The sequence below is a fragment of the Littorina saxatilis genome, linkage group LG1, assembly GCF_037325665.1.
Source record: "Littorina saxatilis isolate snail1 linkage group LG1, US_GU_Lsax_2.0, whole genome shotgun sequence".
In the NCBI taxonomy this organism is placed as follows: Eukaryota; Metazoa; Mollusca; class Gastropoda; order Littorinimorpha; family Littorinidae; genus Littorina; species Littorina saxatilis.
Window position 1 is genome coordinate 49,697,277 of NC_090245.1, and position 22,766 is coordinate 49,720,042.

The window sequence follows — 22,766 nt, forward strand, 5'->3', positions numbered from 1 at the left end:
GGGACGAACTCACGCTGACAGCGGCCAACTGGATACAAATCCAGCGCGCTACCGACTGAGCTACATCCCCGCCCAGTAGAGAACAAGGTCTTATAAAGGAGGGATGTCTTTCATTGGGGGGGGGGGGGGGGGTGAGGGGTCTTAAAAGGGGGTCCTATTGTACAGGAATTGTACTGGGTTTACCAAATGTGGTGTTACTGTGCTGTGGCTCTTTGGGATAGCAACCTTTTGTGGGTCGAGAGAAAAAGGAGTGTCATCTCAAGGCAAAAGCTTAGCCATGATTTTACAGACAGAAGGAAAAGTTAAGAAAGAGAGGAGAGAAAGATGAGGGAGGTGGTGGGTGGGTTTCATTGGCTTAAAAAACAATTGTTGAGCAAGGTTATTTATGTGGTTCATGTTTCTATTCTTGCACAAGTTGTCTTTGAGTGACGGTTGGTTATACATGTTATTGCGGTTTTTTCTCGGCTGTTATGATTCTTCTTTTCTCAACATTGTGACTGATAAATGTGTATATCACAGCCACATCTAAGGATAGCTAATACATTTTAGTTTGACTTATGCTGCATGAAGATAAGTAGACAGGAAGGATAAAGAAAGAGTTGAAGTGTGTTTTAACACCAGTGCTGTGTTTTTGTTGCAGACCCAGTGATTCGCTTCATCCAGTTGTCTCTTCAAGTTGCCCCTAGTGCCTACCTACCCCCAGAGTAAAGCAGACTGCTGTAGCAAACTAATTGACATTTACACAATATTATTTATTCTTCTTTACACCCGGTACCATTAGCAATTCCTGAGAGAGACTGTAAGCTTGGCTGTGTGCTGGCTACCATTGTGGCTCTCCTCTCGTTAAATCGCTCTGACATCCGCTTTGTTAAACTGGCATTAGACCCGTCAAACTTTAGCGTGGAAGGTGAAGTTGATGTGTGCGAGAGAGAAAGTTTGTGTGTGTGAGTGCGTGAGTGAGTGAGACATTTTCTCTTGTACAAGGTATTTTTTTGTTTTTTAACATTCACCTTGTTTTAGATAATGATGAAACTGTTGGGTGTTAAATTCTTTTTATGCATTTTAGTTTTTATGAAGTTTTTGAGAGGATATTGTTTAAATTTGAGATTTGAATATGTTTGTATGAAAGGTCTCTTAATGAGTTTTGCCTTTGAAATGTATCGTGGTGTATGTAGGGTTCCAGGAAACAGCTTCATTAATTAACTATCCCTGATAGAAAACAAGATCTTTATTGTTTAATTAGTATCCGTGACACTTGTATCGTGGTTTGATCCGAACGATGTGTCGATAAAACTGTCCGCTGCTGTCCCTCTCCATGTCTGTCCCCAGTGTTTCACGTTGCGATGATAACCTAAAAAGGTTCCTGCAATGTGTCGATCCTGATCCTGATCCTGACAAGGCATTACAGTAACAGAATGGCTGCCAAAATATCTAAGTCTGTGTCATTTAATTTTGCATTTAATTTGAGAAGATCTTGTTAAAGGAATAAGGCTTGTGTTCAGGAGTCTTGATGCATAAAAATCAAATTTGTCAAAATGTGATCAGCGCAGTAATCCTTCCCTTGTGTCCACCATATTCCACATGACATTATACTTAGTTAGTGGAAGAATTTTTTGACTCACATGCGAAGCAAAAGTGAGTCTATGTACTCACCCGAGTCGTCCGTCCGTCCGTCCGTCGGACGTCCGGAAAACTTTAACGTTGGATATTTCTTGGACACTATTCAGTCTATCAGTACCAAATTTGGCAAGATGGTGTATGATGACAAGGCCCCAAAAAACATACATAGTATCTTGACCTTGCTTCAAGGTCAAGGTCGCAGGGGCCATAAATGTTGCCTAAAAAACAGCTATTTTTCACATTTTTCCCATTTTCTCTGAAGTTTTTGAGATTCAATACCTCACCTATATATGATATATAGGGCAAAGTAAGCCCCATCTTTTGATACCAGTTTGGTTTACCTTGCTTCAAGGTCAAGGTCACAGGAGCTCTTCAAAGTTGGATTGTATACATATTTTGAAGTGACCTTGACCCTGAACTTGAACTATGGAAGATAACTGTTTCAAACTTAAAAATTATGTGGGGCACATGTTATGCTTTCATCATGAGACACATTTGGTCACATATGATCAAGGTCAAGGTCACTTTGACCCTTATGAAATGTGACCAAAATAAGGTAGTGAACCACTAAAAGTGACCATATCTCATGGTAGAAAGAGCCAATAAGCACCATTGTACTTCCTATGTCTTGAATTAACAGCTTTGTGTTGCATGACCTTGGATGACCTTGACCCAAGGTCAAGGTCACATGTATTTTGGTAGGGAAAATGTGTAAAGCAGTTCTTAGTGTATGATGTCATTGCTAGGTTTAGTTATTTGACCTTGACCATGAAGGTCAAGGTCATGTAAAGGTCAAGGTCAAGCATGTGAGTCGTATGGGCTTTGCCCTTCTTGTTGTAATGTATGTTTGATGGTGTATGCTTTTAATTAAGCGTTCTTGACTATGAATGTAGATGTAAATGCTGGTATTACTGTGTTTTAATTTAAAATGTGTCAAGCGCAAAGAGCATAATTGTAAAGTTATGATGTTGCGCTATATAAATGCTCATTTATTATTATTATTATTATTATACTTGTTATACCTCTGTATAAAAGGTGAAGTATCAGTGCATTTCAATGTGCAAGGTATTTCACTGTCAAAAGTGTGTTGGAAGAAGAAATAACACCTGGGCTGTTTCAGTTTTTTTAGTCAGTCTGTGTGCATAGCATAATGCCCCAAGTTTGAGAACATTGTGTCACGGAGATTGACTCAAAGTGTATGAATGTTCGGGTATGTCTAAAATTCATGTATGTGCTGTACTCAAACCAAAGCTTTTTCTGATGAAAATCAAACAAGTTACGCAGCAAATATTTGTCAAACCAACGCTTTTTTTCTGATGACAATCACTCAAGCGGACAGCATAACTTGTTCATAGAGACACAGCCCAGTTGTGGGTCTTGATAGAATTAGACCTGAGAGTCCTCAGAGTGTGTTTAGTGCTCGCTCTTTTCCTTGTATCGTGACTGCTCAAAGTTGTAGGTACAGTGGATGTGATGACTACTTCAAGTGACAGTGGAACCTGTGATGAAATTAGACAGCCTTGGGACCAGCCAGGTGTCCCTATATTGCAGGTGGCCTGTCATGACAGGTATTTGGTCCAGTTAACAAAGAGGCAAGAGATGTCCTTTATTGTTAGGTGACTGTCATCAGAGGGGCCTCGCGTTGCAGGCGCCTCTGTCTGGGACGTGTTCCACAGCCAATATTAGATTTTACCCTCTAGGAACTTGGCCAACTACAAAAGTTCATTCAGTCAGACTCAGTGGTCATTAAAATGGGTCATGTCTTGTGACAGATACATGCACCATGAATAATTGGTTCAAGTACATTTACTTGTCCCTGCAGTACTTTTACTTTGTTTCGCTTGAAATAGAGATAAATGTAATTTTCAATTCAATTGTGCAAGTCTTTCAGATAGTGTGGCGATTAATGTTTCTCCGTACTGCTCATATAGATACTTTTTTTTAATGGTGCAGAAAATGTGTACTTTTGATTTTCAGTTCACTTTTGCAAGTCTTGCAAGATAGTGTGGCGATTAATGTTTCTCAGTACTGCTCATATAGATACTTAATTTTGTTAATGGTGCAGAAAATGTGTACTTTTGCCTCCTGATATGAAAACTTTCTTCACTGTACGTTTAAACAGGGTTTGGGTGGCACACCTATCGCTTTCATGCATGAAGAGATTCATGTTGCTTTGATTCCTGTTGCTCGGGTTCTTGTTTTTCGATTGTTTTATTTAATATCTATTGTCATGGCCTGTGATACCTTACTTGAATTCTTTTGCATAAATTTATCAACTTAGAAGTATAAGGATGGATGTGTCTTGGTAAAGTACCCTGACAAGTATTTCAACATGCCGTCAGTATGTTGCTGCAGCTGTTGTGTTTGTACTTGTTCATGATTTTCCCAATCTGCAGATTCTTAAGCTTGTAAAACTGTTTTTGAAGTGAATAGAATAATTCTGAAGAAAGCATTTCAACTCAACACGCATTCGATGTTTAAACTCAACATGTATTGGATGTGTGGACTCAACATGCATTCGATGTTGAAACTTAACATGCATTCCAGAGTTTCTGCCCATCAATCCTACTCCCAATCTGATATAACTATGAGCTTAGCTTTCTGGTAAAAGCTCAGCTGGTGAAAGCAGTATTTAAATCTTAAGCTCTTGGCATTGGTTCATGTGAATGTTAAAACTGAACGAAAACGTTCATATTTCACAGATCTTAGTCATGGGTTTTTTCAATGACAGGTTTGCAAAATGAGCTTTCTTGATTTTTTTTCTTCCCAAGGTTGAATGATTGATTGACTTCTGAAAACAACAAAGATGTAAAAAAAAATGTACACCTTTTTTCTTGTATCAGAGATTGCAAAAGATCAAGGGAAGAAACAGATGAGGGATTTACCGGATGGAAAAAAGCAAGACTTAGTAATCAGTCAACAAGTTGTAAGATTCATTTGTATGGTTCATCTGTTGAGGTAGCTGGCCTAGCCTATGGTGTTGTTGAGATAACCTTTTGTGTTGTTAATCTCAGGAGGGGTTAGATGCCAGTCTTGGAAATCCATATACGTATCTGAAAACATTTTCAGAAATCCAGCCACAGTATAATGACTGGGCCCTGTTATAATTCAGAACTGCCAACTGTTAAGCGTGCCACCTTGAAGCAAAAATTGTTACAAAAAAATGTCTACTCTCAAACAAACAATGACAAGCATGCAAGAGTGTCCTGGTTCTAATTCTCACTGTGTAGGCAGTCAAGAATATATTGTACTACGTTGCAAGCCCCTGGAGCAAATTTTTGATTAGTGCTTTTGTGAACAAGAAACAATTGACAAGTGGCTCTTTCCCATCTCCCCCCTTTCCCCGTGGCGATATAACCTTCGTGGTTGAAAACGACGTTAAACACCAAATAAAGAAAGAAAGGCAGTCAAGATATGGGTCAGAACAAATATTGTCCACACTGAGAAGTGGCACTGCAGATGTTCCTGCTGTTGTTTCCTGGTCTAAATTCAGTTATTGAAATGTATATTCTTGTTTGAGATATAAACATGGATGTGCGGTTGAATTTAAGACAATGCTACCCTAACAAACACCCTTTGCTATACTTAAAATTCTAAATTGCTACACTTGAAGCTTGACAGGGTTGGCAACTCTGATAATTACTGGCACGCATACTGGCAGGTCAGTTATTACTGGCACGCATATTTATTTTCACATCCACATCAAAGTTACTCCTCAAGTTAATTTACAAATGTATTATGCAATGATGTTTTGAATTCTAAATTAACCTACTAAGTTAATATGCAATTATTTTTATGAAGTGTCAAAAGTGCAGGCATGAAATCATGATCTCTTGTTGCTTTTTTGCGTGCTGTATTTTTGCTTACGTCTTTTGCCATATGTGTAAAGGGAAGAGGTAATGGTGTCTTTTAATTTTGTTAAATTTTTTATTGAAGTGATGTTTGAATTCTATACAGCGAGTTGTGGTATTTATACATATATATTCTTTTGTTTTTGTTTGTGGTGATTGTGAAGTGATGTACATATTAGTGTTAAACTTGCAGAACTAACTATCGCAATCTTGTCACGGTTAAATCAAGAGCTGTTAACACTTTCGCGACGGGACACTGATAAATCAGTACCAGCGCTGACACGCCCATGGACGGGAAGCGCATTTTTCAGTACCAGCCATAGAGGGTACACGACTCGTGATTGCTTCCCGGTTTTTGAAGCTTGCAAATAAATTGAGTTGTTTCCCTTGATACACTTGGCGTCCCCTTCTGCCATTTGCAAATCCGCCTGATTTGTGTGCGTTTTTGAGGAAAAATAAATGAATCAAAGGCGAGCCTTGTCTCGGGAGGAGATTCTCCGGATGTTGGACCTAGAGGATCCCGTAGAGCATGATTCGGACGTATCGTTTTCGCCTCACGAAAGCGATACAAGCAGTGAAAGTGAGGAAGAAACAGTCCCGTTGTTGCTAGTACGAGTCGGCAAACTACACGTGGTTGGCGGTGATACTGCTAGACGAACATGTATCTCGGAATCGTGCAGGAGCTATGGGGGCGTGGCAGCACTGATAACAATGGATGGCTGGAGCCTTCAAATCCTTTTGGAATTGTTCATAGGTGTACAGTTGGTACTTTGTTGTGAAAATGTGACTTATATTCAATATGGATTACCTAGACATCATTTGGTGAGTGTTAGATCTACAGTTTTGTTTCATTTGAGTCAGGATGCTGTGAGTGAATGCGTGATTTGCTTGTTTTTTTCTTTGTACTGTCTCCTTATTTCTGTGTACAATGTTAACAATATTTCAGCTAATTCATAGGTTTTACACCTTGTTTGGTTATAACATTATTTATAATACTTTCTGTTAAAAAATAACTTTTAAAAAAAGCAGTAGAAAATAAAACACACACAAAAAAACGTTAAAAAACACAAATTATCCCCCTTTCACCCCCCTTTGCTAAAACAAATCGCGTGACAAACTTATAAATAGCACGACTGAACTGGGCATCCATTTTTGAATTAGTACACAAAATTTGGTGGTGATTGGACTTAATTCAAGCTTGCTAGACAGATTTCTTTACAGTTACTGATTTTTGGGAAGTTTCTTGGTGGCAAGCTTGGGCAGGCAGGACGTAAACGCCGTGGCAGTGCTAGTCACAATAGTGTTAATGGTGTAGGTAGAAATGGACAGAAAAGCCTATTAAATGTTTGTTGACGAAAAATTGTCTTATTTATTTGATTTGTCCCTGGCCACTTCTTTGAAGTCTTCAATTAATTGAACAGTTCTACAACTGTATCGGTTTTCTTTATTTCCGTGACAACACACACACAAACTCTCTCTCTCTCTCTCTCTTGCACACATCCGCTGCTCAAAGGAGGAAACAAAAGTTTTGATTTAAGTCTGGAGCAAGAACGCATTCAAACGGCAATTGAAGGGTCAACTGCATACGTGACGTCACAAGCTGAGAGGAGTGACAATTTTGAGATTCATTAAGTGTGATGACAAAGCTCACATGAGGCTATAAATTGGGATATTGCCGGGTCTACAAGAAAATTAATTGTTTACGTAAAAATGGTGTCATCGTTGCGTTTCTAATCCAACCGAAGGCACAAAAACAAGAACTTGCACTCTGTTAAGTCATGTTGCATTTCTATCAGTCATTCCAGGGGTCAACACAGGTCAAGAGTGCAGGGGGTATATGTGTGAATGCAGTCCTGCGCTAGCTTTATCCTGCGCCTGTCGCATAAGCATAGCACGCGCTGTAATGCCTTTTTCTCTGTGTCGCACTTATACTGTCACTCTCTCTCACTCACTCTCTCTCTCTCTCTCGCACACACACATTCAGTAGTCATGCACGCACACACTCTCACATACACCCATCCATCCATCTTTCTCTCAAACACACTCTCCCACACATACTCGGTGTGAGAAAGTCTTCACAAGTGTGGTTATGTGTAAAATCTGGTTTTAATGAACATAAGAAAGACTGCAGCATTGCAAAACATTCTGATTGTTTCTTCTCCCTCAGTATCCACATTCAACAAAAGAACAAAGATACAAAATAATGTTGCACCAAAAATCCCAGTGAAACATAACTTTTAAAAGCTGAGATAGTATAATGACAACTAATTTGCAATCATTTACATAAAGATCTGAAAGCACTGGATACAAGTTTAATTTACGACTAAAGCATAAGAGAAACAAGTAAAAGGAATAAGGAAATATGAGACTACAGATCAATTATCAGATCTCTTTGAATAAACATGCTTTTCGGTCTATATTTCAAGAGTATGCTTCTCTGACATTTTCATTACATAAGCGTAATACATGTAGAACTAAAACGTAAAATGAGACAGCAGACGAGCAAGAAATCTGGTACTTGGTACTTTGAACTCTGTCATTACATCAATACAAACACTATGCTCAAATTATTCATTGGTCCAAGTAAGGTCAACACCGAAACAAAATTGCTCTAATGGAGATTTAATTATTGAAAATGTTCTGTTGATTGTGCTCCACGAGATAGACATTTCCTCGTCGCCCGTACTCTGCTGCCTTGGAGCACTCAACGAAGCACCTTCCCTGATTCTCTCATTTATTCTAAAACTGAAAACACTGCAACAACTTAGTATACATCCATCAACTTGCACAGATACTACGGTACACACATTATCTTCCGCTCAGAAATTTTGGCTTTGTGTTCTTTTGTGTCCAGATAGATTAAGCTGACAATACTGATGTAAAAAGGCAATTCACAAACTCCTGTAATATGTACAGCCAGGGTTTCGTATCAGTAAGCAAGGCAGCTTGGTTCAGTTAACATTAAAAAATTAAAAACATACGTTGTGCTGTAGATCAATATCAATATCCGTAAGCTTAGCTTGTTACACTGAAGACAATTATCACAAGAACAGATCTCATCCATCATAACAAGCCAATATTTGTGTGACAATAAGATTAAGTACGAGTTAAAAATAACCGTTAACAGTATTAGGACTGTCATTGTGACTCCATGCTGACTTTCAATGCAATCAAAACTTGCAAACATTTTAAAATGCACAGCTTAAATTGTACAAACCATTTTTAATGAAAGCAAAATTGTCATGCAAGCATGCACCGAAAACACAAGCCATCTTTAAATTTGTTGGAATAAGTATTCAAGTGTACAAAAACACTAAAAACCAAAACAATCATATCAACTTCTTCAGGGTAAAACACATTCAAAACAGTTAAAATCCTTTCTTTTGTACTAAATCAAAAGAAAAGCTTGATAGTATTTTTAAATCTGGTTTTTAAAAATGGACTACAGCAGACGTCCACTAAATCGCGAATTCGACTATATCGCGGAGACCTCTTGGACCCCCAAAAAAGCAGGACCGACCTTTAAAAAAAAAAAGAAAAAAAAGTTTTTAACAAAATTTTTTTTTTTTTACAAAATTAGTCACGTAAAGGCCAAAAAATAGTACAGATCATGAAAAAATGTTCTATCATAACCACGCTATCTCTCTCTGGGTCCGATGGCCTTTCATCATGCAGTAAATTGTCATTTCATCTTATCAGTCTCTCTCTCTTTCTCTCCCTCAGTCTCTCCAAATAGTGTTCTACGTGTTAGTGTGTTTTCAGGTTGTGTACATTACGGGTTGATCGAGACCTGCGAACAAAAGAAAAACAAACCTTTCACGCGCACGTGCCCCACTCAGTCAAGAACTTTCATGCCACGATCGGTATCGTCAAATTGGCCACGTGCCTATAGAGGTTAAGTGTCTGACCAGTCAGTATGGCCAGTCAGGTGTGCAGTTGAACACTCGAGTCCAGCTAATTGCGATCTCTGCTAGACGGTCCGGGTGGCCACATGCACCAATCAAGTGCTTAAACTGCGCTTCAGTCTTCTGCAATCTAGTCAGGCATGCAATTTAACACTCGAGTCCCGCTAATCGCGATCTCAGCTAGACGCCCCGGATTTTCTATAGGCGCCATGAAGTGCTTCAACTTCTTGCGTTATAGCAGGTGGCAGAAAAAGCAAACAATCAAAGAAGAAATCTACATGCTTTCTGCCAAAGACAAAACGCGTGTCAACTCAGACTCACACAAAGCAAAACAAAACAAAAAAAGCTTATCCATGTAACTGACACATCTAAAAACGTAAACGTCAACCCATGATTTTGATCCACCAATCATTCTGATCTAACTATCGTTGGTGTCAAATAGTATGTTCATTGTTGTCAATATAAGACCAGCGCTAAACCCAACATGTATTCATTTCACGATTGCAAACGAGAGAAAGCAAGAGCTACGATGTCTTCACCAGCAAGAGGGAAAAAGAGGGAAAAAGAGGAAAACTTTTCCAGTTCAGGAACAACCACATGCCAGACGCACACACACACACGCACGCACATACACGCGCACACACACATGCACTCACACGGCAAATGCACACACGCCAACGTGACGCTCACAGGCTTTTTGTGACCGACAAGGGAAATAACCGCGTTTTTCTCTGACTCAGAAGAGAACGCGGTTTCTTCCCTTTAATTGGACCCCAAACTGCATCGCGAATCGGATTATATTGCGATCAAAAATCTTTGGACCCCAAAGACCGCGAGTTAGTGGAAGTCTGCTGTAGTAACATTAAAAATGTCGACGTGATTTCTCAGGAAACAAGTCATAGTGAATCCATCAAAACATGCATCAGATGTAGACAAGTTGTATTGTAAGACAAGTATCAATCAATCAATCAATATGAGGCTTATATCGCGCGTATTCCGTGGGTACAGTTCTAAGCGCAGGGATTTATTTATTTTTTTTAAATTTTATGCAATTTATATCGCGCACATATTCAAGGCGCAGGGATTTATTTATGCCGTGTGAGATGGAATTTTTTTTACACAATACATCACGCATTCACATCGGCCAGCACATCGCAGCCATTTCGGCGCATATCCTACTTTTCACGGCCTATTATTCCAAGTCACACGGGTATTTTGGTGGACATTTTTATCTATGCCTATACAATTTTGCCAGGAAAGACCCTTTTGTCAATCGTGGGATCTTTAATGTGCACACCCCAATGTAGTGTACACGAAGGGACCTCGGTTTTTCGTCTCATCCGAAAGACTAGCACTTGAACCCACCACCTAGGTTAGGAAAGGGGGGAGAAAATTGTTAACGCCCTGACCCAGGGTCGAACTCGCAACCTCTCGCTTCCGAGCGCAAGTGCGTTACCACTCGGCCACCCAGTCCATATATATATACATGTATTGCTGTTATTGAATCCACAACAGGTACAAGACACAAAAAAAACACCTTTCAAGAGAAGGTTGAACAAGAAAAGCATTTCCATGGGGTCAGCGTGAAGATAACGTACAGCCAGTCACGACGGGATACATGCGAGTATGGCAACTCCTAGAGAACAACGTGTCATCGGGCCGAGCACAGGGAATGCCCAGCCTTCATAAGTGATGCTTACAGGCATCATCTTTTCACGCTTTCACTTGTGTCTTTGTGTGTGTGTGTGTGTGTGTGTGTGTGTGTGTGTGTTTGTGTGTGTGTATGTGTGTGTGTGTGTGTGTGTGTGTGTGTGTGTGCAATGATCCACTGAGTAACACACCAAAATTGACATGGGAGACACCAGAAATGCATGATGCCTTCCACGCAAGCCCATGTTAACACAGATAAAACATCGACCAGCGGACCGGTTTTGTTCTTGCATGCCTCTCTTTACTTACGGTATCACCCGTTTGTGGTTGGCTTGCAGATGGTTTTCAGGGAATATCTCGCATGTTACACATACATGCAATTTGTTATGCAAGTCGGAACAAAAATATCAGGTAAAACGTACTAAGTTTAACAGGAACCAAAACATGCCCACAACTGCTTATTATTCATATAGATCTTTACAAAAAGTTTAAATAACAAACTTTCGTGAGCCGTTTACAATATCAAACATTTGTTGCAATGACATCTCGTATGAAAAACACTGCCAAAGCACATGCAACAAATGCCACAAAAAAAGTCATACAAATACCCCCAGTTTAGGAAGAAAAATCATACATATACCCCTAGCTAAAGAACAGAATATTTAATAGAAGGCCGCTGGATTCTAATTTTCTCTGTTTTCACAGAACATAATATTTGGGCCTGTAAAAACACCTCATCAAAGACCCAGTGGTACCTGTGATGAAAGGACACCCTTGGGACTAGCCAAAAGTGTCCCTTCATTGCAGGTGGCCTGTCATGACAAATATACTTTAAAGTGTCCTTTTAAGGGAGGTGTTCTCTCATTAGAGGGTCCACACATTGCAGGTACCGCTGTAGTTACATGTAACAGAGACCTCATCATGAGTTACGCCTAGCCTCTATCATAAGTTATATTAATCAGGCACAAATCATCTACCTACATTATCTTATTTCAAGGTTCAAGCAAATAATAAGTTTATTCTGATCGACCCAAACTCCATCCCACTGCCACCTTGAAACTTGCAAGGATCAACCAGACTTATGTGTAGAGGTCATCAAACTCTTGATCGAAGTCGGTGAAGTTTCAAAGATCTAGCATAAAGAAAATGATAGTTTATCTTTTTTAAACCAAACCTTGAACCCATTGTGACCCTGAAATGTTTTGTGGGTCAAAGGATTCGAGCCATTTCTGGAGGTCATCAACCTCTGGAAGTATGTAAAGTTTCAAAGCTGTAGTTTTAAAAACGGAGAAAATATTAAGTTTCCATTTCATGACACAAACTCAACCCTGTGACCTTGAACTTTGACCAGAGTCAACCAGACTTGGGTCATGTTGAAGGGTTATCCAACCCTAGAAGTGTGTAAAGTTTCGAAGATTTAGCTAGAAAAACAATCAAGAAATAGACAATTTTCCATTTAATGACCTGTACTGGACACTGCCATGACCTTGAAATATGACGGGGGTCAACCAGACTTTGGTCATGTCTGAAGGTCATCAAACCGTAGAAGTGTGTAAAGTTTCAAAGCTGTATGTAGTTTCAAATACATTCAATCTTTCTTTGTTTATTTGGTGTTTTACGTCGTTTTCAACCACGAAGATTATATCGCGACAGGGGAAGGGGGAAGATGGGATAGAGCCACTTGTCAATTGTTTCTTGTTCACAAAAGCACTAATCAAAAATTTGCTCCAGGGGCTTGCAACGTAGTACAATATATTACCTTACTGGAATAATGCAAGTTTCCAGTACAAAGGACTTAACATTTCTTACATACTGCTTGACTAAAATCTTCACAAACATTGACTATATTCTATACAAGAAACACTTAACAAGGGTAAAAGGAGAAACAGAATCTGTTAGTCGCCTCTTACAACATGCTGGGGAGCATCGGGTAAATTCTTTCTCGTCCCAACCAACATGGGACTCCCCCTAACCCGCGGGGGGTAAATAAATACATTCAATGCGGCCTGAACTCTGTAGTTGATAATGCACAACTCTGACACAGTCAATTAAAATATCAGTCTATTTAGGTAAACCGTCTGGTTTCAAGAAATGCAGAAAGTTGGAAAAATTCAGTACGCTTTTACTTCAGACACATTAAAAAACAAGTCGCGTAAGGCGAAATTACTACATGTAGTCAAGCTGTGGAACTCACAGAATGAAACTGAACGTAGTCCGCCGCTAGTGCAAAAGGCAGTGAAAGTGACGAGCCTGTTTGGCGCGGTAGCGATTGCGCTGTGCTTCATAGCACGCTTTACTGTACCTCTCTTCGTTTTAACTTTCTGAGCGTGTTTTTAATCCAAACATATCATATCTATATGTTTTTGGAATCAGGAACCGACAAGGAATAAGATGAAATAGTTTTTAAAACGATTTCGGAAATTTAATTTTGATCATAATTTTTATATTTTTAATTTTCAGAGCTTGTTTTTAATCCAAATATAACATATGTATATGTTTTTGGAATCAGAAAATGACGCAGAATAAGATGAAATTGTTTTTGGATCGTTTAATAAAAAAATAATTTTAATTACAAGTTTCCGATTTTTAATGACCAAACTCACTCATTAGTTTTTAAGCCACCAAGCTGAAATGCAATACCAAACCCCGGCCTTCGTCGAAGATTGCTTTGCCAAAATTTCAATCAATTTAATGGAAAAATGAGGGTGTGACAGTGCCGCCTCAACTTTTACAAAAAGCCGGATATGACGTCATCAAAGGTATTTATCGAAAAAAAGAAAAAAAACGTCCGGGGATATCATACCCAGGAACTCTCATGTCAAATTTCATAAAGATCGGCCCAGTAGTTTAGTCTGAATCACTCTACACTCACACACACACAGACAGACAGACACACACACATACACACACACACACACACATACACCACGACCCTCGTCTCGATTCCCCCCTCTATGTTAAAACATTTAGTCAAAACTTGACTAAATGTAAAAAGATCTTCAACATATTCCATTCACACTAAAATGCGAAGTTGAACAAACTAAAAGATTATTTCAGTCTTTTTGTTTGGACTGAACCAGACAACTTTTGAGAACTGATGATATCTTTTGTGCCATTTTATGTTCATCTTTTTCAAAAAGTCTCTGTACTTAAAAGAGTCTGCCGCTGACTTCAAAACCTTCAAGTTAAAGAAGATGTACTAACGGTTTACAGTATGATTCAAGAATAACTGTCTTGTAAAACTCTGACGTATTCTCGTAAATCTCTGATCTACTCTTGTAAAACTCTGATGTATTCTTACAAAGGTAAGGTTTGTGGCTGTGGTAGCAATGGCAAGCTGTACAAAATTGGCTTTATTGATTTCAGATCTACCCAAGATTTTCAGAACAAAGAATGGTTTTGTGACCGTTAATAAATAACAAGACAAAATATGGCCAATATCTTAAAACACACATAAAATAGATCAATGCTTAGCTGCTGATATTTGATGTTAGATAAAAGGATGGTTGGGTGATAGTAAATGCAGGCACAAAATAATAACATCAAAAACAATAATAACATCAGGGGAAATATAAATATAACAGCTATTGCAATCTCACCAAGAAATTAGGTGACATAATCGTACATGACTAGATTCAAACAAACGATTATGTAAAAAATCAGAAAGCCAAAAATGAAACCCCCACCCCCTTCCAACAAAGGAAGCTATTTAAGATTCAGTCAAATGAAGAAAGGGAAGGAATAGCTGGTCGTAAAAATACTGGAGAGTTGACTATTAAACTTCAAATAAGCATTATCAGAAACATCCCCCCCCCAACCCCCCCACCCTTCAGTAACATAAAAAAAAATTAACATCTTCATAGTGAAATAATATGAGTAAATAGAATGCAACTGTTGAGTATCTTGCACAAATTGTACAAACAATAATAAATGAGATTTATTATAAGAATACAACCAATATAACATACAAATGTTTGTTTCAGTTTATAATATTATTGAATGTTTCTTCCAATAGACAATGTTCTGAAATAACTCGACTGTTGGGTCCTTTTATGTGCTATGGAAGAGTTGCGTAAATAAGGCAAAGAAGCGATTTCACTAACCAGTTAAAACCAGGAAATCATGGCATCCCATTGAATAATCACATCCAATGTGCATGTTTCTGAAAGACGGAAACATCATCTTGAGCTTACACTGTCATTTATGCAGTATACCTTTTCATCTTCTTCTTCAGCGTTCGACGATGGCCGTGTCTAGATTCTTTGGCCCGTGATGTTGACAAAAACAGTATACCTTTGAAATGATGCCTTTTTCTCCCAAAACATGCACATCGGAGATACAGTGGAACCCCCATTTTAAGACCTCCAAAAATCGGATCTTCAAGGTAGAGTTCTTCCTGCATTTACTTGCTTTCAGACATGCTTTGGGAATTTATCCATTAAGAAAATGTCCCAAGCTTCACTGACTTTTCTGCATAGAGTCGAACTAAAAGTTGGCGATGAACTAATTGGTAACATTTTTCTGGAAGGCTAGCGTAAGACGGAAAAATCTGAAGCAAGCAAGATAAAAACACCTGACCTGCACATTAACCAATGATGTCAAAATCCGGCATGGAGGTAGAGTATAGTCTCAACGAGAGCAAGAGTTCTTTCTATCTTGGGTATTTTCTTATCAAGCCTTTGTGTTTGATAATGTACGAAAATGATAACCCATCGTTCCATTTTGGCAGGTTGCACAGTCTTATTAGCCCCAGATCATGATTACTGTGATTTCCAGTGTGATTCAAAATATCCAATATAATCATGGAATAATGTTGGCAGGTTGCACAGTCTTATTAGCCCCAGATCATGATTACTTTGATTTCCAGTGTGATTCAAAACATCCAATATAATCATGGAATAATGTTGGCAGGTTGCACAGTCTTATTAGCCCCAGATCATGATTACTGTGATTTCCAAAGTGATTCAAAATATCCAATATAATCATGGAATAATGTTGGCAGGTTGCACAGTCTTATTAGCCCCAGATCATGATTACTTTGATTTCCAGTGTGATTCAAAACATCCAATATAATCATGGAATAATGTTGGCAGGTTGCACAGTCTTATTAGCCCCAGATCATGATTACTTTGATTTCCAGTGTGATTCAAAACATCCAATATAATCATGGAATAATGTTGGCAGGTTGCACAGTCGTATTAGCCCCAGATCATGATTACTGTGATTTCCAAAGTGATTCAAAACATCCAATATAATCATGGAATAATGTTGGCAGGTTGCACAGTCTTATTAGCCCCAGATCATGATTACTTTGATTTCCAGTGTGATTCAAAACATCCAATATAATCATGGAATAATGTTGGCAGGTTGCACAGTCGTATTAGCCCCAGATCATGATTACTGTGATTTCCAAAGTGATTCAAAACATCCAATATAATCATGGAATAATGTTGGCAGGAGATGCAGACTGACAAACCTCATCAAATTACAGAGGTTATCAACAGAAAATTTGCACACAAAAAAAGTGGTTCCAAGTGCGGCTATCTTAAAGGCTGACATATAGTCCTATTTAATTAGTTTAATTACTTTCAGGGCTTTTCCCATCGTTGCGGGAATGTATAAATTAAGCTTCCTGCAAAGTTTTAGGTTTGAAGTCCTTACCAATTACGAGAAATAATTAATTCTTTAATGCATTGTTTAGCAACAGTTCTCCAGGAATTGGGCTATTTTTAGACCGTTGCGTTTCGTAAGCCAAAGATGGCGTCGGAGACAGTCAAAGCGCGATTGCGTACATTGGCAAAAAAGATAGAAGTAAACCCGTCTAAAGCTGTCAAGGCCACTAAATCTGCTAAGAGAAAGTGGACTTCATCACCACGCAGCACCAGCGCTGGGTCGCGCTGAAAGAAAGATTGTTTTCGTCAGAGGCCCATCGCTTCAAATTGAGAACCAAGTACAAAGGGGATACTGAACTCGCCAAAGTTTTGCTGGACACGTGAGTACATAGACCTATTAGAAAATTAGATGTACTTGTAGCTTGTCAGCTGAAGCCTGTGGCCTTATTCTTGCGAATATGTGCTGTAAGAGATTATACAGCATGACTTCCCTTCTTTGTCTCTGTTAATCTAGGGAGAAAATATCCAGCGATATTTCTCCGTAGGCCTAAAGTTCGGCCATGACCTAGGCAAAATAACTTGCGCAGCCGCAGAAACAAGAAAATGGAAATCTTTTATGAAATGATTGGGAGCCACACAAATTTGACCTCTTGATTCCGACCATGAACCCACTGTTGATAATCTGGAAGGTCGTACCAGATCTATCTCTGGCCGATTCATAGATTCAACCTACAAACTGCGACCTCATCTGTGATCAGATGGCCAAGCAATGCGTGAAATCTTTTATTCTAAAGCCTTATGGCTCGTTTCGACAAGCATTAAACGGATGAAATTAACCACATGCAGTTTATTCTTCGGAAAAATGCACACAAAAAATGGGTTGGGTTCGGTGATTTGTACATAAACGTCTTCCTCATGATAGATTCGCTGATTTGTCTTATGAAGCCGTCATCAACACGAACACAATGTACCTTGCAAACTCTGTACCTACACGACCGAGACTGATTATTTCACAGCTGCAATGTGAATAGAGAACAAAGACGTTTTGGGTAAGCTTACTCACGTCAGGTCTTCACTGACAAGCTAGGAACAGACGGAAAATTCCGAACAAAAGTAAATGACGTCAAAGTCTCTTTCGCTTTGCGTGTAACTTTGTCATGACGTCTTTTTGTGACGACAGTATACGCGACAATTTGTTCGCTTCCGGTGTCATTTTAGACTGAAAAGCAACTCAAAAGAAGGAGCTAAGCCTGTGTCTTGAAACAGCTGAAACACTCTTTTGGATTGCCGTTTCAATGTTAACCAAAAAGTTAAAGAAAAAAAACAAGGTTCAATTGCGAACTGACAGCAGATTGAGCATTTATTCCTGTTGATGAAGGTACGATTGAAGCTTTATTCTCTCCGTCAATCAACAAGATTTGTAGCAGACGAAAAACAAAGTGTGCGTTTCTCCTGTCTTGTGAAGGCGATTATGTCGTTATAAGTTATCTGTACGTTGTGAAGACATTTTAAAACAAAATTTAGCTTTGATGCGTCACGGAATATTAGCTTATACGTTTTCATCCATGGAATTGTTTTTTTCGTCTCGGCAGGGTGATGTCTTTTCCGGAACTGGACAAAACTGGCCTTGCCAAGACTGAAACAAAATATAGTTCTACAACTTCTAGGCTTGGGTTGATTGCCCATGGTGAATTTCCAATGATTTGTTTCCACATCCCATGACAAATTCTCTTTACTTTGGTCATACCATATATACGTTACAGCTCCGTCCATCCATGGTATCGCGTGATATTTTGTCTCGACGGGGTGAAAGAATATAATGACGTCACTCGAGGCTGTCATCATATTCATTGACCCAGTCTCGACAAAATATGAGGCGATACCATGGATGGACGGAGCTGTAACTTATACGTATATTTCCGCCTGCGCAATTTCCGGAAAACATCCACTTTCACTTTGAGACTGTTCTGTTTACATTTGGCACTATCAACACCACTTTGCAATACTGAAATAATTTTTTCTGTGTTCGAAAGCTACAGCCAATCGTTATTATATCCCCTTCGGTACAGTTTTATAACATTATTGGCACATGTAAACAATATGAATTAATTAATGAACGCTACGAATATGGCAGCCTTTAAATCAGAAGGGGGTCTTAAAAAAGGGGTTCCACTGTAAGCGATTGACTGCCATCGTGTTGGCTTGCCTCAGCTTGAGTTAGCGATAACTGCACCACAGCCCTTCAAAGCCCTGACGGACTTATTTCCGAAATTGACAATTTACCATACTTCTCTTTTTAATAAATGCACATTTTAGACAGGACTTCAAGTCATTCAAACACACAAAATCCATGAATATTTAGCTTTTTCTGTTTAACTGATTAATCTATAGTATAAATCTCTGTAAAACTGCACATATCCTTCGTATGTAGATGTCACCCTGAAATAAAAATTTAAAGAAACATAACCGCAGAGTTGTTAAAAAAAGCAATATAACATTATAATCATGTTTAGTTTTGACAACTGGAAAGGTAGATACTAAATATGTTTACTAAGTTATTTATTTTTTACAACTGGACAGAATAAGAATAGGATATTATAACATGGTAAAAGTAAGGTAATGTTAGAGCTTTGTGTTTCTACACTATTCATTTGTGACCTCCATGTCAGCTGAAACAGCACTGTGTAAAACAGTTGTGATAAATTGTTTTGTTTCATTGTGCCCTTGACAATCCCTTGATGTTACATATTATTTAAAACAGAAACATGACAATAAAGGTCATGTGCATTTTTAAGTCCAGTGATCAAATAGAAACACAGGGGAAAATGTTAAAAATCAGATACACTTATGATTCCATCAAAAAGCGTAACTTGAAAGGAGTCAAAACTGAAGCATGCAAAACTTCATTTACAAACGGATCAACACAAACATTCACACTCTATTTTGGTGAACTTGTTCCGTTAGTGGATCTTTTTTCTGACTTGCTTCAACCTTGTCATAAAATCGTAAGACAAGTTTTGAGGCACCCAATACTTGTGCTGCAAACTGCATTTGACTGTGTCTTGCAAAGAACATAATAAATTCTGTCTTTTAATGGTAACTAAAGAAAACATCTTCACTGAATCAAAATTAAAAACGAGAATGAACACAATCTTCACACAAGATGAGCTGGTTCACTCAAAAATTGACCAAAACTTTGATGAAAATCAACAAAGACAACAAGATTTTCATCCGAACAGAAGAACAAGGCAAAGAAAAAGAACAAGAAATTAAAGTTTAACACATGTGACAGCATTTGGGGAAAAGGGACACAAGTGGCACGACACACTTTCCAGTAAGGTGTTAAAAACTGCAGCCTGCCGGTGAAAATTTACTCATGTGACATTTTGAGCTTTTTGGGCTCTACATGGTCAAATCTACACACATATCAAATTGTTTTGAGAAATGAAAAAAAACCTGAACAGGTTATTTCATTTAACTCTGTATCCCCAAGCACAGTTTAATCCAATACCTTTTGCTGAGTTGAATGTCAAGAAACTTGGGTGCTTGGTCCCTGTGCATCCTAAGCTTCAAATTTCCAAAGTCAGAAAGATAGAATGAATCTGTTCTTCAATTGTTACATGTAGCATCTTTTGCACTAGTTCATGTGGTTAAAATCTCATTTCATGAACAAATTGCAGTGTGTCCCTTTCTGTCAAGCACTGTCACACACAGGCATCTTCAAGTGACACTGTCCACAAGGCCGTCGCTGGCCATGCAACAGGAAAGACGTCAAACTCAAAGATCTAAGAGTTTACAAGTCTTCAACCTCTGCATTATTAGAATGTGATGTACCGTACTTTCCGGGTGACAAGGCGCTTCGTTATACAAGACGCACCCCCTTCTTTTAAAAAAAAATTGTAATCCAGTCACCCATTGGACGCAGGGGGCCGATAGGGCGCACCAAAATGACCCAGTTTTTGCCATGAGAGGTGGTTCCCCTGTCATATCTGAGAGAGGAAACACTTCCTGCACCGGGGTCAGTGACCGGTCAGTGACCGACTTTAACTGAGTGAAAATATGTGTGCTCTGTGTGTGCGGCCAGATCAAAGGCATTGTGATAGCTGGGTGGCCTTGTTTATAGACACGACCTTCTTCCCAGGGGTCAATGACCCAGTTTTTGCCATGAGAGGTGGTTCCCCTGTCATATCTGAGAGAGGAAACACTTCCTGCACCGGGGTCAGTGACCGGTCAGTGACCGAGTTTAACAGAGTGGAAATCTGTGTGTGCGGCCAGATCAAAGGCAGGGCAGTACCTAGTAGCTGAAACATGCATTATCACAAGTTGTTTGACTGGTACTCAAGCGGTCTCTTTGATTTTTTTCGTATTTCATACACGGATTAGGCGCTTCGTTATACAAGACGCAGGGGTCGAACTCGAGGAAAAAAAGTCGCGCCTTATGACCCGGAAAGTACGGTATCTATAAAAGTCTTTTGGCAAAAGGAACATTTTAGGGGTGGACAGTATCACCGTGATCAGAGACGTAGAACAGAACCAAACGACAGACGTCAATAGCTAAATACCGTTCAATGTCGACCACAAGCTTCAGAAGAGTGGCGTCCCTTCTATTGGTTCTAAATTTAGTACATCAAAAAGCATATTTATACAGCGCTTCCCACATCAAACGTGCATCACAATTTTGTTGTGGTTGTTGTGAGCTGTGAATGCAAGTTTTATGCAATTATATATTAAACTTCAACTGTTCTGGTCAGAAAAAACAACAACAAATAGAATAAACAGTCACCACAACTCAAGAGGACCTTCATCAAACAACAGTTCTGCTTGTGACCAGTGCAACTGGTATGACCTTGGTAACCCTGCTTTGTGTTATAAACTTAGTTATCTCAAAACTCTGACTGTTACCGACCCGTACACTGCATTATTTATCTTCAACGGGTTATTATTATTTGCTACTCTCCCATCCCATGTCTACATGTAGCAACACAAATTGTGACACAAACAAATTTCTGACAGTTTCATAGACATGACATGACCTTGTTGTTTTCATTCACACAGACTGTCTCTTACCCCAGTCCACCATCCTTCCTTCGCAATCATGACACGTTCCATCTCCTTTCTTATATTGCTTTTAACGATTAACATAGATCTTTACAAATACGAGCTCCCATGGACCTGGATTTTACCGAGAGACAGCGAAGTAAGCGGCCTTTACTTTTCCCTGTATGCCAAGTTTGGTGAAGAAACGAACACCGTGCATGTGACATCACTCCACAACAATCGCAGGATGCTTCACTGAGCTTTCAACTTGCCATCAACGTTATTGGTGTAGCTGCCTTTGGGGACGTTTCCGTTGCTGCCTTTACAGTCTCCTCCATTGCTGTGGGCGACTGGGAGCCCGTTGCTGGTGGTGGAAGTCGACATGTCGTGGTACGTCATGAACAACTTGGCGTACTCTGGCTTCTCCACTGCGTACGCCTTGAAGTCATCTGAAAGATGGGAAGAAATCATCTCTGTCAGTGTGCTAACATTACTTACATAAAAAGATGTGAAGAGCGGGTATATAGCTCAGCTGCTAGGCATGTTGGCTTCAAAGCCAGTTGTCACTATCGGTGTGGGTTCGATCCCCACAATTGGCGAGGGATTTATTTCCCAGAGTCAACTATGTGCAGTCTCTTCTCGGTGTCCGAACACCCCTGTGAGCCTGCATTGCCATCTTCTTCTTCTTCTGCGTTCGTGGGCTGAAACTCCCACGTACACTCGTGGAATTGTACGTGTATGACCGTTTTTACCCTGCCATTAAGGCAGCCATACGCCGCTTTCGGAGGAAGCATGCTGGGTATTTTCGTGTTTCTATAACCCACCGAACTCTGACATGGATTACAGGATTTTTTCCGTGCGCACTTGGTCTTGTGCTTGCGTGTACACACGAAGGGGGATAAGCCACTAGCAGGTCTGCACATAAGTTGACCTGGGAGATCGGAAAAAATCTCCACACTTAACCCACCAGGCGGCCGCGGCCGGGATTCGAACCCTCGACCTTCCGATTAAGAGGCCGACGTCTTACCACCCCGCCACAGCGCCCGTTACGCATTGCCATCAAATCATACCATAGATATGCCATCAAACCA

The 22,766-nt window shown here is 39.4% G+C and overlaps 2 protein-coding genes across 8 annotated transcripts in view; one reads left to right on the forward strand and one right to left on the reverse strand.

The window, feature by feature from the left end:
* Positions 1-6,831, forward strand: part of LOC138972836 (b(0,+)-type amino acid transporter 1-like) — a 54,049-nt gene extending 47,218 nt beyond the window's left edge. For all 6 annotated transcript variants that reach the window (XM_070345518.1, XM_070345537.1, XM_070345530.1 and 3 more), the window contains exon 15: positions 641-6,831. In XM_070345518.1, the coding sequence (XP_070201619.1) occupies positions 641-708 (68 nt within the window). In that variant the 3' untranslated portion in view covers positions 709-6,831. The remainder of the gene's footprint in view (positions 1-640) is intronic.
* Positions 6,832-14,860: 8,029 nt separating this feature from the next.
* The window catches only part of LOC138972877 (lysophosphatidylcholine acyltransferase 2-like), a 37,556-nt gene continuing 29,650 nt past the window's right edge, over positions 14,861-22,766 (reverse strand). For both annotated transcript variants that reach the window (XM_070345550.1, XM_070345556.1), the window contains exon 13: positions 14,861-22,124. In XM_070345550.1, coding sequence (XP_070201651.1) covers positions 21,928-22,124 — 197 coding nt within the window. In that variant the 3' untranslated portion in view covers positions 14,861-21,927. The remainder of the gene's footprint in view (positions 22,125-22,766) is intronic.